This window comes from Artibeus jamaicensis, unplaced genomic scaffold (genome assembly GCF_021234435.1).
Source record: "Artibeus jamaicensis isolate MK-2021 breed Jamaican fruit bat unplaced genomic scaffold, CSHL_Jam_final contig_519, whole genome shotgun sequence".
In the NCBI taxonomy this organism is placed as follows: Eukaryota; Metazoa; Chordata; class Mammalia; order Chiroptera; family Phyllostomidae; genus Artibeus; species Artibeus jamaicensis.
The window spans coordinates 29,641,507-29,660,942 of NW_026521871.1; the positions used below are offsets into that span (position 1 = coordinate 29,641,507).

The 19,436-nt window shown below is 37.3% G+C and overlaps 1 protein-coding gene across 1 annotated transcript in view; it reads right to left on the bottom strand.

The window, feature by feature from the left end:
- The window catches only part of DNAJC13 (DnaJ heat shock protein family (Hsp40) member C13), a 108,850-nt gene that overhangs the window by 78,514 nt on the left and 10,900 nt on the right, over positions 1 to 19,436 (bottom strand). Inside the window, exons 2-5 of the mRNA XM_037143890.2 lie at positions 14,242 to 14,322; positions 3,078 to 3,153; positions 2,133 to 2,282; positions 1,685 to 1,726 (exon numbers count right to left, since the gene is read on the bottom strand). Of these exons, the coding sequence (XP_036999785.2) occupies positions 1,685 to 1,726; positions 2,133 to 2,282; positions 3,078 to 3,153; positions 14,242 to 14,309 (336 nt within the window). The 5' untranslated portion in view covers positions 14,310 to 14,322. The remainder of the gene's footprint in view (positions 1 to 1,684; positions 1,727 to 2,132; positions 2,283 to 3,077; positions 3,154 to 14,241; positions 14,323 to 19,436) is intronic.

A 19,436-nucleotide genomic window follows, 5' to 3' on the forward strand; every position in this document is an offset into this window, starting at 1 on the left:
TATTCAGAAAAGAGAGTAAGGCATTAAATAATAAACACCTCCCTAACATCCCAACACTAAACCCAGAGACGAGGTTCATAGGATCATAGCACACTAAGTCCCCTCAGCAGTATTCACTGGTGTATACACATTACAATTCCATAAGTAGAATTCTGTAGAAAGACAAAAGAGCCTGCATTAACCCAACATTATATTTAGAGCCTCAATTCTGAGCTAAAGGACACAGCAGAGCCATACCGCTCCAGGAGTGAGGTGGAAGGGGATCACCAAAAAGGTGGCACTCTTCCAACCTATGCTTATTTGCCAGCTCCAAACCCACTCTGCAGGATATTCTCCATCCTTCCAGCAGGTAACTGTCATAATGAGATACGCCGCATGGAAACACATCATTATCCCTCAGGACTGCGAAGGCCAAAAAGGGACTTAAAGACCCTAGGGGCAATTTTGAAGGCCTCAAGACCAAACTCCATTTTTGCAACAGTGCTGTTTAGCCAGCACAGCGTCTGTGGGGAGCAGGTGCCACTGGGTCCTGATGTGCTACCAGATGGGCTGTCCTCCAGGCCACCTTCTAGAGAATTCGTTTTCACCACAAAGTTTTTAAAAAGTATTAAGTTGCTGAAGTTAAATGATATAAAGGGAAGCTTACAAAAACATCTGTAAGTATGCTTCCATCTTACAGATGAGATATACAGAGAGCTCACCTGCTAACATAAAATAATTAAATTAAGAATATGGAATTATGATTTATAGAAATTGGTATTTCACAGCAACAAGAAACAAGCAGTTTGCCAACTGCCATTAAACTATGTTAAATGGTTCCTGGGCAACCAGCCAATTGCTGGAGTTAAAATCAGTGAGGCTTCTGGGATGCTAAAGCAGATAATGAGGGCTTCAAAGAGAGAGAGAGAGAGAGAGGAATGGCCCTGCCAGCATATCAGAATTCAGTCCCTATCTTTTGCCAGAAGCCAGAGTCCTGAATACGGCTATGAGTTTAGGCCTTATTCTGCCCTCTCCTACCCCCCAACTAAAAAAGCACACCTTCTCATGGAAACAATGCAATATTTCAAGGGAGTGAAAAAGAGTATAAACTCCCATTACCCCACCCCAGAAGTCTCTGATTTAGTTTAAATGCTGCTATAGCATGACTAGAGAAGGCCTGGGAAAAAGTTAAGAAGATTCGGATAATAACCATGACTTCCCTAAAGCTGTCGGTGCACCAGCCAAAGCCACATTCCCGGCCAGATCCAGAACAAGAATGCATGACAAGACACTTCTGATATACCCAAGCCTTACAACTTTCATAGTTCTGAAGCTGGAAACTTCTACATCAAAAAACTACTGCATGTTCTAACAGTCATAATCTGCAGCGTGGTGTTACCGCTGCTCTTCAGAATACTGAATGAGGACAGCGTTGTCTTTCATGCTCCATAGTTCTCTGCCTAAAGACTTTCCCCCACCTCCAGTATTATTAACAGTCACAAATCTAATTCCTCATATTGTAGTTTCCTGTTAAACTACATTCACCACTTTCTATCATGTAGTAACAGGAGACATTAAAATTGTGTTTCCTTTTTTCCCTTTAGCTTTGCCAGAAAAAGAACACACAGATTATGGAATGATTTTTATAATAAAGGGCAACATTTGAACAACTAAAAATACATAATAGTAAATGTTAACTACTTACCCTTCCTGTGATTTTTCCTTCTGAAAATTCAGTCCTAAATCTCTGAAAGAGAAAATATAACAACAATTAAAAACAACAGACTAGTAGGAAAGAATCACGGATCAGTCCTTTCTACCCAGGACAAGTAAAACCCTAACTTGGCAGCCATGCTGTTAGAAAAGGGTGTTCAATAGAAAGTGTGTAGAACTGTACTGGCAAATAGATGCAGTAATCAAACATGTAACTACTTGGTTCTGTACATATACATAAAAGACTAAAACTATAACTATACAGGACTCTCCAGTTTTTTATGTAGAGAAAAGTTAAAGGTTCAGTGTTGTGTTACAGGTCAGTAGGAGAAAATAAGCACAGCGGGAACGGAGACTCGGAACATTAGTATCTCACTTTAATGTAACTTTCACTTTTAAAGGAGGAGAAATTTCATTTACTAACATGGAACTGCTCTTACCAATGCTTCTGTAAGAAGTTCTGTTCTGTGCTCTGTAGAAAATTTTAAAGTTTCTGACTTTCTGCCACTGCCTTTCCGAAATGTGAGGTTGAACTCTGTTCCTTGACCTTTCCCAACAGGGCTGATGCTACAAATGTCTCCATAAGGCCACTAACAAAAGAAAGGAGTCATTTTAACTGATGCTACAATACAGTGAAATGCAACAATTATTTTTATTACTTTAACTTCACAATCACTGATTAAATGATAAAAACTGTACAAAATAATTGTATTGAGGTCTAGAAGTAATTCTGTAACACAAAAAAATTTTAAAGATTTTCAGTAATCAGAGACAATAAAGAATCCTGTCTGTATTCCAACTTGAATGATTAATGACATTAATCCAAAGCAACTAAAATAAATACACAGAAGTACAACAAATTGGGGAATAAAATTGTATCATTACCTGCAAATCTGTTTAAATCAGTGACAGAAGGAATCTGTAAAACATGCCTACCTTAGAATTACAATGAGCTAGAATATATGTAAATATGTCTACTTATCATTTTCTGGTTAGTCTTATCTTTATAATCAGCAACCCTAGTTCCATGACAAATATTTTCCAATCACTGAACTTGTGATTTATGTATTACACTAATAATATAGCCTTTAAAATTATAAAGAAATTAACTTAACAATTTTATATGAGCAAGATGGCTATAATCTACAGTAACGTATCAAAAAGTTATGCCACTTACAGCCTAGAAATAAGCATATTCTCTTCCTGTCCTTTTGTTTGTTTATTTTTGGTCCTGAGCATTGAGCATTATATATCAATATTTTTCCCATTTGACATTCCTAACCTAAAGTTTTAACCTGATTTTCATGCCAGGGAGTTTTGGGTCATATCCTGGCTTTTAAAATTCAAATGGAGTTCAAACACCTAACAGCTTCTAACATGATTACCTGATTTGTTACTTCTAAAGTATTGGGATTGTATGTAGTAATCGCATGGGTTCCGACTGAAAAGACACGCTTATACCTACAAAGAAAAACAAGTACTTAAATTTAGTCTCAAGTAGCAGAAACACTTTGTAACAAAATATATGTGATATCAACACAAAAGGAAAATTTCAATAAACAAACAAAAGTGTTAGTTGATTAATTGTGACTAAATACACCTTAGTTTTATATTATCACATTTTCTAACCTTCTAAAATGTTGTTGGTATTAAAACCCACCTACCACTCATTTTACTGTGAAGTGCTCAGGTCGTTAAGCAGAAAGGTATGACCCAGCAAGCAGCCTTGTGTTGTGCGTATACATGAAGTTAGCAGAGCAAATGCCACAAGATTCTAATTGGAGAGATTTATTAAAATAAAAAAGACACTGCGCACTATGAAATTTTTTCAAAAAGTTCTTTTAACAAAACCATGACAGGAAGGAAGGAAAAGCTATGACCTGCAACTGGCCAGTCACAGCCATATTCTGGAACCTTAAGCATTTCTTTTGAAGCGACCACCTATAACATGTAAATGCTGCGATGTTACAGAAGTAGGAAGCAGACACCGCAGACAAGCAGTTTTCACTCCTCACTTCACTTCCTTCACTTAAAGTAAGAGACATATAAAGGAACACCATTTGGGCATCAGTAATCCTTTAGAAGAGGCATGCATAATGATAAAAGTGGATCTGAATTAGAAAACCTATTTAAAACTGAAGAATTTGTTCCTTGGAAATAATAAAATAGGTAAAACCTTAATTAGTCTAATGAAATAAAAAACAAAATTAAGAAGAAAGTAATTTAAAACCACAGACACCAAAAATAAATGTTATAAACTCTTTGCTAATAATTTGAAAACTAAGAATATGTATCGACCCCAATGTAGAAGAATTTAGGAAAGCTGCAAAAGAATTATATCCTAAAAGCTCAAACAGAAAGATAAAACCTTAAAGGACCAGGTTAAACCCCACGCTTCTTAAACTGTTCTAGAAAACAGACTCAGACACAGATTCTCAATTGTTGGTAATACTGAAATCTGGTAACAACACAAAAAAGAAGAAAAAACCCCACCAATCTATTTTTTAAATTAATATTGGCAATAAGTATCAAGTAGCCCATTAAAATAGTAATACAACATGACAAAAAAGGTTCATTTTAGGAAGAAGAACTCAATATTAGAAAAATCTATTAATAAAATTGATCATATTCAGTGGAATATTTGTATTTTAGTAAGAGATTTTTAAATGGATATTAAACAAAATCAAATGCCTTTTGGTATCTACGGAGATGGTGCTTCTCTGCATTAAACTGCTAATATAGTAAAAAAGACACACATTACCTTAAACCAACAGCCACTATCAGACTCAAGGGTAACACAATGGGAGTATTACCATTAAGATCAAGAGGAACTTCCCACATTTTAATTTTGCTAATGTCCAGTTTTTCTAATCAGTATATTACATAATCAAAGTGACAAAAGTTATTTCCATTTGGGGGAAAATGGTAGATTTTCATTAATTTGTACTACACATTCACATGAAAAGTACGGCTATATTACCAGTATTTTACCCCTTAACTTCACATATCTAAAGTCGAGTGGGAAACTAAGGAGAGAACTCCCTTCTCCCATGAAAACATTCACTTGCTGCTACGCAGGGTGAGGACAAGGGACTGACGAAGTAGATGAGGAATTACCTAAACTGCCAGAAAGTCTCAAAACTTCAGGGCCTTAACCAATGGATGGAAACAAAGAAAAATAAAAAGATAAGATCTTGTTAAATAAGCATTTGCCTTAAAAGAAAGCACAATGAAATTAAATGTAAGATAGAAATGTGAAATCACAAATTCTAACTTTCAAAATCATCTTCGGAGTCAAACATGCTAATTTTTATAATCCTGAAATGAAAACTACAGAATGTAGATTTTACTCTGGAAGCAAAAGTATAAAAATTAAATACCTGAAATGTTCCAAATATCAACTGATGCTGTCATATTCAAAGTCTCAGAGGAGTTCAATTAAGAAAAAACCCTTTGCGCCCTGGCCAGTGTGGCTCAGTGGACTGAGCACGGGCTGTGAACCAAAGGGTCGCCAGTTCAATTCCGGTCAGGGCACATGCCTGGTTTGCAGGCTGGGTCGCCAGTAGGGGGCAACCACACACTGATGTTTCTCTCTCTCTTTCTCTCCTTTCCCCTCCCTCTAAAAATAAATAATTTGGGGGGGGGGAGAAAATACCCTTTGCAATTCTTGATTAACTTCCATACAACTGAGGCCCTTGTAAACATATTTCTAATGGAACTCTGTCATCTAGATTAATACTGTGCAAAAGAACTTTCAGAGATGATGGGCGCGTCCTACATCTATAGTCCAGTGAGGTATCCATGAGTTGTATACTTATGGTTCAAGGCAGGGCATTCACACCAGACAACTATTGTGTTGGCCGCTGTCATTTTTTAACTTGACAATCTAAGGAAAAAGAGGTCAGTGCTGCTGACTAAACAGTCAGATACCATGTGTCTTAAAAATTCTTGGAGCAAATCGGTTGAAAATTGTTGTTCTAAGTCATAAAGAATACACAAAGATCCCATAAATTCACAGAAGTGCATGTTTTTATTACTTTTAAAACTCTAACTTCTAGCAGAGTACCCAGCACTGAACAGAGACGTTCAAAATCAGTGTTTGTTAAATAGCTAAACAGACCAATCCACCCAACAATAAATCAACACGCATTCAAATCTATGACCCATTGCTGTACTCTTGCTCTTAAAGCATAAGTTAGACAGCAACTAATTTCACACCAATTTTTTATTCGTAACCACCATAACACCAGGAAAAGGATAAATTCATATTTTTAGAAAAGAAAATACATTTTACTCACTATCTATGAAGAGAAAATGCCCTTATAAATTATAGTAATTTGCTGTTTTCTGGGCTTAAGATGAATTTGTTGATTCTTAAAAATTATCATACTAAAAGTTCTTATTACAAAAGCACAGATATGAAAAATTGTTCCAAAAGGAATAAGAACTAATATAAACAAAAGATGAGAAATTTATGACAGAAGATGCCACATACATACATAAAACAAAAAAATGCGAGAGCAAACAACTTTTTGTTCAACTAAGAAATTAATATTCACTACTGACTTTACTTATTGCACTTGTTTTTTTTTTTTTCATTCAGGAACTAAAGTTACACACATCAATAAATGCCTATAGAAAAAGTAGTCATTTCATCCACTCTTTAAGTTTTTAGCTACAGATTTATTTATTCTAAAGCAACAGCTTATTAAGAAATATGGTTTATATTATCCATTAACTATGTTACTTAGAATCATGAAACTAATGCTATTCAAATAAATAAAAAAAACTTTGAGGCAACTGCTATATCTATGGGGCTTTTTTGCTCCCATACCAACTGGTGATAAACAGTAAAAACAAATAAAAAACGTGGTGTTAGTAATAGAGCTAATGAAGATAAGAAAGATCATCTGAAAGCAAAGAAAGCCCACTGAAGCAAAAGCTGAGGAAATAATCAAGTTTTGGATTTGACAGGTGATGTTCCTATTTTTTAATAGACAGAATAAACATATTAACTTACATGAAAACACACTCTTATGTTACTTTAACTCCTGCAAATAAAAATGTTACCTTATTCTTCAACTTTCTAATCCGTGTGAATATTGCTTTTGTCTTTGAAACAACTTTTTATAACATGATTTTTTTTCATATGGCAACTTTAAAAAATAAAACTAATGTGTTGGCTCAGATTCTGTTTTTAGTATCACCATGGACTGACCCAGTACTATAAATGGGCACATAACTCTGTATGACGTGGCAATAAATAAGAGAATTGGTCCCCTGAAGACTTAGTTTCCCCCCAACATTTTATTTAGTTAGGTAACTATTCAGACATCTGAAATAAACTTCAAAGTAGTAAGAGCTAAGACACTTGTCAGTCATTGTCTAAACATTAATTTTAGACTCGAATACTCTGAACTAGTTTGTATCAATTAATCATGTACAACAGCATCAACAGAAAGAGATACTATAAATATATTGGCCAACCTCACAAGGTCATACTCTTCTGCAAAGCAATTCATAGCATTCGGTTCTCTCCAGCTAGAGAAAACTCAACCTTGCTTCCTTAAAGTTCAGAAAAAGCTTATGTTTCCTATAAAATAATAGCTGTCAAATTTCTTGAGGTCATAAAACCTTTGTGTATTACTTCTAAAAGTAAGATCCTCAGTTCCTTCAGTGGCTCGTCTATGCGATTGGCCTCAAGTGAGCCAAACAGATTTCAACTCTAAGAGTTGAAAGAAGCTTTTATGTTGCCAGTCTATATAGTTCCCACAATACGTAGCTTGAACCTTTATAGTTCTGTGGGCAAAGTTGGCTAGTTTTAATGGCTCACTAGTGGTACAAGGGAACTAACTAGCTTTTCCAAACAGTACTTCTATTCCTTTCCCAGTACTCCAGATATTGAGCTTTGTTCTTTAGAACTAAGCCAATATATACTTCCCCAGAAATTTCACCCTGTGGCCCAAGTTCTGTCTGTCAGCTTCACACAAACCATACCTAATTTTCCTGCCAATCAAATTTTCAATTTGAATTTTCTTTCCTAGGTTTAACACCCTAGTTCCTTCAACCATTTTAAAGTAAGTTTTGGCCAAAAATTTCTAGAAGGCTTTAGGATTCTCAGAAACACCCAGGTTTTTCCCTCTTATTATCAAAAGCTTGATAATCCAGTTACTTGGACTAGAATTTTAGTCCACCAAGTGAAGTTAAGGATAACTGAAACACAAGGTTTTTCAAAGAGTTGGGTCATCAACAGTAAGCATTGCTAAAGCTAATAGTTAAGCCCACCAGCTCCAGAAACACACTGCCTGGATTCAAATACTCTCTGGATGATTCACTTTCTATGTCCCCTCTGATAACTTGATAAATCTCTCTAAGCTTCAGTTTCTCCATACAAAGATGCTGACATAGATATAGATATAGATATAGATATTCTCACAACATGAAAGTTAAAAAATAGTTCATGCAAAGTGCCTGTCACTTAATGTTTACAATTGATAAGTGTTAGTTATTCTTATTGCCATTATTCTGATTGATCGTGGAGGAAGTGGCTCAAAACTCCAAGTCACGGAACTGCAGTCACATAACTGTAACGAGTATCGTTATGTTTCCAGTAGTTGGGACTGCTACATTCATACTTAAAACACAAGATCATTCAAATGGCTATATTACCGGGATGCTCTGGCTCTGGTCAAACTCCACTTGAAAAATCAGTTCCACGGAAAAGGGCTCACTCACATCAGAAGTTGTACTCCTCCGAAAAGAGAAAGAAGGTATATAGGACATACTCCCTGTGCAAGTATCTGTCCCAATAAGTCAGTTAAGAGAATGTCCCACTTCTCTCAGAGTACTTTCAATCCCACAGTATTAAGGAAAGGCACAGGGCTCTCCCATATACCCCCTCCCTGTCATCATCCATGCACAGCCTCCCCCATTATCTACATGCCCCCACCAGAGTGGTACATGTTATAACTGGTGAACCTGCACTGATACACCATCATCAACCGAAGTCTACAGTTTACATCAGGATTCGCTCTTGGTGCTGTACATTCTATGGGTTTGGACAACCGCGTAAGGCCACGTACCCACTATTACAGTGTCATACAGAGTAGTTTCATGGCCCTAAAAATCATCTGGGCTCTGCTCATTCATCCTTCCCTCTCCCCTAAACCTTGCCACCACTGATCTTCTTATTATCTCCAAAGTTTTGCCTTTTCCACAATGTCATATAGTTGAAATCATACACTATGTAGCCTTTTCAGATTGGATTCTTCCACGATGTAATATGCATTTAAGTTTCCTGGCTTAATGATTCATTTCTTCTAGGCACTGAATAATATTTATTGTCTACATGTATCACAGTTTATTTATCCATTCAGCTATTGAAGGATCAAAATAATTGCTTCCAAGTTTTTGTAATTATGAATAAAGCTGCTATAAATATCTGTGCATAGGTTTTTGCGTGAACATGAGTTTTCCACTCCTCAGGGTAAATACTGAGGAGTGCAATCGCTGGGTCATACGGTAGGAGGATGTTGGAGTTTTGTAAGAAACCACCCAACTGTCTTCCAAAGTGGCTGTACCATTGTGTCTCCCCATCAGCAAAAAATGACATCCTGTTGCTCCATATCCTGGCCAGCATTTGGTGTTGTCAATGTTCTGGATTTTGGTCACTCCAAAAGATGTGTAGTGGTATCTCTACATTTGCATTTCCATGATGATATATGATGTGGAACATCCTTTCATATACTTATTTGCCATCCTTACATGTTATTTATTTATTTTTAGGGAGAGGGGAAGGGAGGAAACAGCAAGGGAGAGAAACATGAATGTGAAAGAGAAACATGGATCGGCTGCTTCTCCTATGTGCCCTGACCGGGAATCAAACCAGTGACCTTTTGCTTTGCAGGACAATGCTCCAACCAACCGAGCCACACTGGCCAGGGCTGTATGCTCTTTGGTGAGGAATCTATAAGGTCTCTGACCTGTTTTTCATTCTGGTTGTTTTCTTATTGTTGAGTTTTAAGGATTCTTCAATTTCAGTAATAGTCCTTTATCATATATGTCTTTTGCAAATATTTCCTCCCAACTTGTCTTTACATTTTTTGGTAGCCTATTTCACAAAGAAGTAGTTTTCAAATTTAATGAAGTCCAGCTTACCAATTTAATTTTTTCATGGATCATGTCTTTGATGTTGTATGTAAAAAGTTATCACCAACCCCAAACTAATCCAGATTCTTCTCCCATGTTATCATCTTCTAGGAGTTTTATAATTTTGCATTTCACATTCAGGTCTCTGATCCATTTTTAGTTAATCTGTGAAAATTGAAGTTTGAGCCTAGATTCATGTTTTTGCGTGTGACGCCTTAAGTGTTTCAGACTGACACTTTGGAAACACTACCTTTGCTCCTGGAGCTACCGTTTAATACAACATTTTATGTAAAATATAAATTCCTATAAAGCAGATGTGATCCTGTTCGCACTTTTGGATGAAAGATGTTCAAATTCTAAATTGCCCGATAATAATCCCAAAGAGTTACACAGAGAAGTCAGGATCCACTCTCCTGGCTGAGTATTCGAGGGTGGCAGCTTCAAGAGCTAAGAGCAACAAAACGCAGGGCGAAAAAACCGCAGGCTTCCGAGGGCTGTCAGAGTTGATGGGTGTGCAAGTGCCAGGCAGCTAAAGAAAAGAATCTCTCTCCTCTCATAGGATTTTTTCCTACTTGTAAGAAAGGTATCAGAAATTCACCATTTCCACTTTCCCTCAACTCTTCTTTCAATTTTCTCTATTTAGGCATTACACAGACTTTCTATGAAGCAGACGATGAATGTAGTGAGCACCTGCCATTGAATGTCATGGATTGATCACCACATGTCCCAATGTACTGAAAATAAAATCCTGTTCAGATAGTAAAATGCTACTCTGAAATTTAGAGCATTTGTTATAATAAATGTATGCAAATATGAAAGTGATCCATGGGTAGATTTTAGTAGACTTGTAATTTCCATCCAAAAGAATTTTGAACTTACATCATGAACATTACTTTGAAGTTTTCCATAGTGAAACTGCTTGTTCCTATCAGAAATCGCTTGCTTAGAGCAAACAGGAAACTCTGCTTTTTTATGGAGGGGGAAAAAAGTGCTTTTTAGCTCTAAAAGCAACAAAACACTATTGAAGAACATTTTGAAGATCTAAATAAATGAAAAGACATCCTTATTCACAGCTCAGAATGAATATTAGGGTGGCAACACTCCCCTAATGGACTCACAGATTCAATGCGATCCCTACCAAAATCCCAGCTGCCTTTTTTGCAAAACTGACTAGCTGACTCTAAAACTCACATAAAATGCAAGAAATCTAGAATAGCCAAAATAATCTTAAAAATGAACAAAGTTGGAACCGAAATTTCACAGTTTCAAACTTGGTACAAAGCTATAGTAATCAAGAAAAGATGGTACTGGCATAAGGATAGCCATATAGATCAATGGGAATAGAATTAAGAGTTCAGGAATAAACCTTTACATTTCTATTTATGGTCAACTGATTTTTGACAAGGATGTCAAAACAATTGAATGGGGAAAGAGTAATCTTTTCAATAAATGGCGCTGGGACAACTGGATATCCACATGTGAAAGAATGAAGCCAGATCCCTACTTCATGTTATATTTAAAAATTAACCCAAAATCAAAGCTGTGAAACTCTTAGGAGAAAACACAGAAGTCAATCTTTGAGATCTTAGATTAAGCAATGTCTTCTTAGATAGGACACCTAAGGCACAAATGGCAAAGGGGAAAAAAAAAACAGATAGATTGAAAATCATCAAAATAAAAAACAACTCACCCTGGCTGGTGTGGTTCAGTGGACTGAGCACCAGCCTGAGAACCCAAAGGTCACCTGTTTGATTCCCAATCAGGGCATATGCCTGGGTTGCAGGCCAGGTTCCTGGTTAGGGGCATGTGAGAAGCAACTGATCGATGTTTCTCTGGCACATCGATGATTCTCACCCTTTCTCCCTCCCTTCCCCTCGCTCTAAAAATAAATAAATCTTTTTAAAAAATGAAAAACACTGTGCTTCACAAGATACCATCAAGAAAGTAAAAAGACAACTCTCAGAATATAGAAAACATCTGCAAATCATGTATCTAATAAGAGATTTATATTTGGAATATATAAAGAACTCTTCACAATTCAACATTAAAAAACAAATAACCCAATTAAAAATGGTAAATGATTAGAATAGATATTTCATGAAAGATACACAAATGGCCAAGAAGCACATGAAAAGACATTTAACAGTCATAAAGGAAATGCAAATCCAAACTACAATGAGATACTACCTCACAGCCACTAGAATGGCTAAAATAAAAAATTTTAAAGATAATAACAAGTATTGGTAAGGATATGGAGAAATCAAAATCCTCATAACACATTGATCATAGAATGCTGTAGCCACTTTGGAAAAGTCTGGCTCTTCCTCAAAAAGTTAAACACAGAGATACCATAGAACTCTACATAACACCATGTAACATCAACTTCAGTCCTGGGTATCAACCCAGGAGAACTGGAAGTATAGATTCACCCATAAAATGTACATGCACGTTTACAGCAGCACCATTCACAGTTTTAAAAAAAAGTGGAAAACTACAAATATCCATTAACTGATGAATGGATAAAGTAAAAATGGCATATCCATAGGACAGAGTATTACCTGGCAATAAAAGGAATGTAGTACTGACACACGCTACCACACGGATGAACCTTGAAAACATCATGCTAAGAGAAAGAAGCCAGTCACAAGAGACCACATACTGTATGATTCCATTTACATGAGATGTCCTAAATAAGGAAATCCAGAGACAAAGTATATTAGTAACTGCCAGATGCCAGGAAGGGGGGAGATGGAAAGCAATATACTATATTTTTAGAGGAGGTATTTTTAGACAGTTGTTAAGGCGTTCTGATAACGGTTAGTGGAGGTGGCTCACAACTAAAAAACCCACTAAGTTACACATTAAAAAGGATGAATTTTGTTATATAAAATTATATCTTAATAAAAGTCACAAAAACAAAAAAGGTTCAAGGTATAAACAATAGAGGTAAGGAACTGTGCTGCAAGAACAGAAACAGTTCTGCTCCAAATTATTACACAAAAAGGAGGACTGTCTTAGGTCCTAGTCACTACTAAGAATATAAAAAAAAATGTTCCACATCTGAAACCAATACAATTTTATTAACCAATGTTACCCCAATAAATTCAATAAAAGAAAAAAATTTTCTGATGATGACAATTACTGACAAGTTCACAAATCAAACAGTATTACAGTAAGTTTGTTCTTTAGAATTAATGCATCAGTATGCTATAACTGTATTAGAAACAGAAATTACATTGTGATGATCACAGCAATCTACCACTTCAGGAAAAAACAAAAACATTTAAATATACAAGTTTTTTTAAGGCTGCTTAAAGACCTCAAGAGACCCATATTACCCTAGATATGCCAATTTTCTCTCTAACTTTACTCAATCAAATTAACTGAAGAAAAAATTTCAAGACAAGTATTCTACAAGGATAAGAATTATGCCCTCAATTTTAGGAACTCATACAGTTGAGCTACTAAAAGGAAACAAAATTAAACCCTCCAATCTTTCAAAATCATAGTCCCTCTGCCAACGAAAACCAGAAACTCGACAGAATTCAGATGTTGCACCATTCTAAGAAGTTATTACACTATTACCTAAGAATGAAAAGTTACGAACAAAAACTAAAGTTATTCGCTGGCTTTGTGCACATGTCACAGTCTATCTATCTAAGGCCTGCCTAATCTGGAATAACGTAGTCACCTATTTGTTGAAATGTGGCACACTTACTTTACTTACTATTACTCTAAAGAACCAGAGACCAAACTTGTTTCTTCAATTGGTCAACAAGAGCTATTCACTGCATACTCGATGTATTTAAGGCATAATTTTAAAACCTTCACACAGTTCCTACCATGTCATTTAATCCTACAGCGGTCTGAGGAGAAGGAATCACCACCCACTTTACAAAAAAGAAACAAAGCATCTACACCTTGGTCGGACCCGGCAAAAAATGTCACTGCCCCCTCGCAAGGAAAAGAAAGGATCAAACCCAACTTTTACATTTCGTCACATCCCTAAAAAAGACTACAAAAGGCACTGCCGGCACATTGACCCTGACAGTGAAACGGACTTGAAAGTGTGCTGCCCACACACAGCCTAGTCTCTGCACAACGAAGTTGTGAAGTTGGCACTGTCACCCCTGTATAACCTCTATTTTCCTTTTAATTGTTATTTTTAGTTTTTACCAAACTCCTTGCCAAGACAGACACAGAAAACCAGAAATGCCAAAAGAAAAAAGGCCAATAATTATTCTGAATGTAGCATTTCATCCCAAACACGCACAGATGCTTTTCAGAGAGGGCTGCATGGCATTACTGAGTTGTGTGGTACAACTCACGGTCCTGAAAGAGTATTATTTACAGTAATACTTCATACAAACACGGGAAAATATAACCAAGAGAAATACTTACTTTCCCCTCCATGAATGTTTGGTTGTGTAGAAACATGCCAAATCCTTATTTTCCCTGATTACGTTCATTTTGTGCTAGAACCTGGAAAATAAAAATATGGGTGAATTTACAGTGCAGTGCTACCCTCAGAGTTTTTCCTGATTCTCCCACATCACATTTTCAGAGCCTGCCGTGCGGCACTGATTTTAAGGCACAACTTTTCCTACTGTGCCACAGGTTTTAAATGGCGGGGAACGGTCTCTTCACCCCTCTACCACAGACGTAAGCACACCACACTGGGGATGCTAACCTCCACCGCACCGGGAGTCCTGAGGACAAGAACTGTCCTCTATCAACATTCCCAGTGTAAAGAATCTAATAAAAAACGTCTAAGTAAATGAATGCTTAAACTTCCCACTGCCAAACGATGCCTTCACACACAATGGGCACCTGCAGATGTCTGCCAAGTGTCAAAGCAATCTGACAGGTTTCTGCTGCCCTACTGAGTGCCAGCCGTTCTGCTGTCCCTTCAAAGGGAACCTATGGCAAATACGATTTAACTTACATATAACAGTAAAATAATGCATGTCCACAGCAAAACAATTTCAAGTGTTCATAAATAAGTCTTTCATCCTAGCATTCGAACATGATTATTCTAGCCTTCCTTCTATTTAGGGAAAATAGGTGGTTTTTTTTTTAAACAAAATTGAGATTGTCATTTGTACTGCTTACCCCATTTTCACAGAGTATTAACCTTTTCCCCATGGAATTAAATATTCTTTAGTATTTAAAAATGATTTCTAAGGTTACACAATGATCCCACTGTATGGAGATCATACAGAAATGGAGAAATGGAGAATGTGCGTTTAGGAACTTTTACAGCAGTCTGGTCAGTGAGCTTCTCGGGTTAACCAGTATGTGGAACAGGTCAGGATGGGCAAACCTGGGTACCGAGTCGCCCACGGTGAGAGCTTCTCACCAGCCTCAGGCACAGGACTGTTTATGTGCAATATCTTACAATCACCTGATGAGTTTGTTGGCCATAACCCTGAAGAATACAAAATCCAGAACCCATTCATTTCATAAAAAAAATAAGTTTAGATTTTACAGATTAAAGTGCTTGAACTGGCTACTAATACAGACTGATGATAAATTCTGAAAATACATCATCTGCTTCATAATGAATAAAAGTTTAAATGAATATGGCCTTTTATTTCTTTTGTCACTTGGCTATTTTTTCCTACCCTCAATAATTAGAAATGCACCCTAAAATATTTTAAGATTCATACTAAAGTATCAATAATGCAAAATGAATGGCTGGAACTGTGATTCAATTAAGCTTTTTTTTTTAATTTTTATTTAGTTATTTTTCAAGTACATTTTTGTCTATTTCTCCCATCCCAGTCCCCCCCCCAACCCGGTCTCCCCCCCTCTCTCCCATTCCCCCCCCCCAGTCCTCATCTCTGTGTCTTTCATACTTGTTCCTCAAAATCCCTCCCCATTTTTCCCCTTAAATTCCCTTCTCTCTCCCCTCTGGTCGCTGCCCCCTTGTTCTCTATTTCAGTGTCTTTGTTTTTATTTTGCTTGCTTGTTTGTTTTGTTGTTTAGCTTCCTGTCAAAGGTGAGATCATATGGTATTTGTTTTTCAGCACCTGGCCTATTTCACTCAGCATAATGCTTTCCAGTTCCATCCATGTTGTTGCAAAGGGTAGTAGCTCCTTCTTTCTCTCTGCTGCATAGAATTCCATTGTGTATATGTACCACAATTTTTTGATCCATTCGTTTACTGATGGACACCTAGGTTGCTTCCAACTCTTGGCTATTGTAAATTTTGCTGCTATGAACATTGTGGTGCATAGGTTCTTTGAAATTGATGTTTTAGGATTCTTGGGGGATAATCCTAGCAGTGGAATTGCTGGGTCAAAAGGAAGGTCGATTTTTATTTTTCTGAGAAAATTCCATACTGTTTTCCTGGTACAATCAATTAAGCTTTTTTAAATGCCTTCATAGACTGATGCAAATTTTTTAAATCATCAAGTATTCTTTCATAAATAGAATACAATCATTTTCTTTCAAAAACATTTTTGTAACAGCTTTTTCAAACAATTCACACACCATAAAATGCACCCTCTTAAAGTATAAAATTCAGGGGTTTTTAGTATGTTCTGAGTTCTACAATGAACACCACTAGTTTTAGAACATCTGCATCACCCCAAAAAGAAACTCTGCTAAGCAGTCACTCCCCATCCCCTTTACTCCCAGCACCTGGCAACCTAATGCACTTTCTGTCACTACCACTTTGCTATTATGGACATGGCATAGAAATGGAATCGTACAGTATGTGGTCTTTGGGACTGGCATCTGTCACTTAGCATAACATTTTCAAGGCTGTTGCAGCATGGATTAACTCCCTTCCATTATATATTTAATACCGCCTCTTGTTTATACATTCATCAGTTGATGAAAATTAGTGTTGCTTCTACTGTTTGGCTATTATCAATCACACTGCTCTCAACATTTGGTTTGTGTGAACATGTTTTCCTTTCTCTGGGTATAAACCTGAGTGGTAAAAACACTTTAAAAGACACCTGTTTTTTTTCTGTTTAGTATTTTTTAAAAGATGTCATTTATTTTCAGAGAGAGGGGGAGGGAGGGAGGGAGGGAGGATACATCAATCAGTTGCCTCTCAAATGACCCCAACTGGGTACCTGACCCAAAACCCTGGCATGTGTCCTGACTAGGAATCGAACCAGAGACCCTTCCGTTTTCAGGTTGGCGCTCAATCCACTGAGCCACACCAGCCAGGGCTAAAGACACCTCTGCTTTGAAACACTTTCTTCATTCCTCTTACTTATTTTTGCATTAGCAAATTAGCGAAGACTTCTGTACTCTACGTAGAATGCTCTTCTCCTGGATACCTACGTGGCTCACATCTTCACCTCAAACCTGTGTTCAGTGTCACCTTCACAATGAGGCCTACCCTAATTACCTTGTTTCAAATGGTAACTACCCTCCTCATTCTTTCCTCTCTACTCCCTGACTCCCGCTAATTTTTCCTCCATGGCACCTTTCATTCATAGTTTAATGTGCAATTTACTGTATTTTTTATTCATCTAACCCTACTAGAATAACCAGAAGGAGGATTTTTGTCTGTTAAGCGTGGACACACCCCTCCAGAGCCCACAAGAGCGCCTGGCACAAAACAGGTGCTCGGTCAGGATCCAAGTGACAATGACCTGCAGCAGTCCCACGGGAAATTCTGATGTCCACTTCAAACCTCATGTTCTAAGAGGTTCTCTCAAATAAGGTTTTGTCACGCTTTCTGGAAAAGCATCAATTCACAGAGTGAGGAATAATAAGAGAACCACAGTAACAGCAAGTTTGGAGCAACCTTTATTGTTATCAGAAAAGAAATTTCTTTTCACAGCCAACTGACATCTTCCTCCAAGCATGTATGGAGACCGCTAAATATAGTCCTGCCAACTGGTGTGTTGTTTTGTCTCCTCTCCCTCTCTCTTCTTTTTCTGGATTGTGTATCTAAGATGACACAGGAAGCCAACCAAAACTTATTTAACCAGCAAAATATTATCCCTGCCTTTTCAATCATTTGAAGCAAACGATATTGCTGAAATGAAATACAGATCTCTGAGAATATGCCCACAAAATGAAAAATATAGGTCTACAGATATTTTCCCCTTATATGCTATAACTAAAGACTGGGCCCTGGCTGGTGTGGCTCAGTGGACTGAGTGCTGGCCTGAGAACCACAGGGTCACCGGTTTGGTTCGCAGTCAGGTCCCAAGTTGGGGGTGTGTGAGAGGCAACCGATTACTGTATCTCTCACGCATTGATGTTTCTCTCCCACTCTTTCTCCCTCCCTTCCCCGCTCTCTAAAAGCAAATAAAATCTTTTAAAAAAGAAGACTGGAACAATGGAAGAAAAAGGGAAACAGAAAAGGTGAACGACTCATATCAAACGATGGAGTCTGGATCCTAGTCCGTAACTCAGGATATCAGACTGACTCTGTACTAAGGGCCTAACCTGAGAAAACGGACAAGGAAGAAAATGTGTTTGAGTGAAGAATGAAAGGCTAATGTTGTAAGAAACTTCAAAATTAAAATGAAAGTGAGAGGAAAATAATAAAGATCTTTAAATGATAGCCACAAAGAACTTAAGAGCATGACCCAGAAGGAAGAGATGCCTAATAAACCCCGAGGGATGGATGGTGAGGATGGCTGAGTGGGGGGTGGGGGCAGGGTGGGGGGGGTGGGGAGAGAAGCAAAATAATCTCACAACAACAAAGCAAGTTTAAGAATTTAAAAAAAAAAAAAACCCTAAAGAATGACCTCACATGTATCACTGATTTAGGGGAATATGTAACTCAAACAGATCCTATAGGAGGAGAATTAGTACAAGTTTACATCAAGAAGGCTTGTATACAACTTTTTAGAGAGTTATTATCTTGGGCATGATGAAAGCACCAAATTCCAGAGAGTTCTTAGGTTACAAAAGATAAGAGAGAGGGAGAGAAGACGTAACACATTAAAATAAAATTTAACTACTAGAAGACATACAAATCGGCCACAGTGTACATAAAAAGATGTTCAGTGTCACCATCTGGGAAATGCAACTCAGAACCACAAGACAGCACCTCTCACCTGTTAAGATGTAGAGAAATAGGAACCCTTGCATACTGTTGGTGGGAATGCAAAGTGGTATAGGTGCTAGGGAAAACAGCATTAAAGTTGTGAGCTAGCAGTCAAACTCCTGGATATTTATCCAACAGAACTGAAATTAGAGCTCAAAGAGGCAGCACCCCCACATGCATGGCAGCGTTGTGCGTTAACAGCCAAGATGGGGAAACAACCTAAATGTCCGTCAGGGAACGAATAATGGGAAAAAATATATATGTGTATATGCATATATATATATATATATATATATATATATATATATGAAGAATACGCACACACACAAAGGAATACCATTTATCCTTAGAAAAAGAAGGAAATCCTGCAATATGTGACATCATCGGTGAACCCTGCAGACATTATGCTAAGGGAAATAAGCCACTCACGGAAGGACAATTAGTGTGTGATTCTACCTATGTGAATTACCTAAAGTTGTTAAACTTACAGAAGCAGAGAGCAGAATGGCGGCTGCCAAGGCCTGGGGTGAAGGAGAAATGGGGAATATGCAAGATGAATACATTCAAG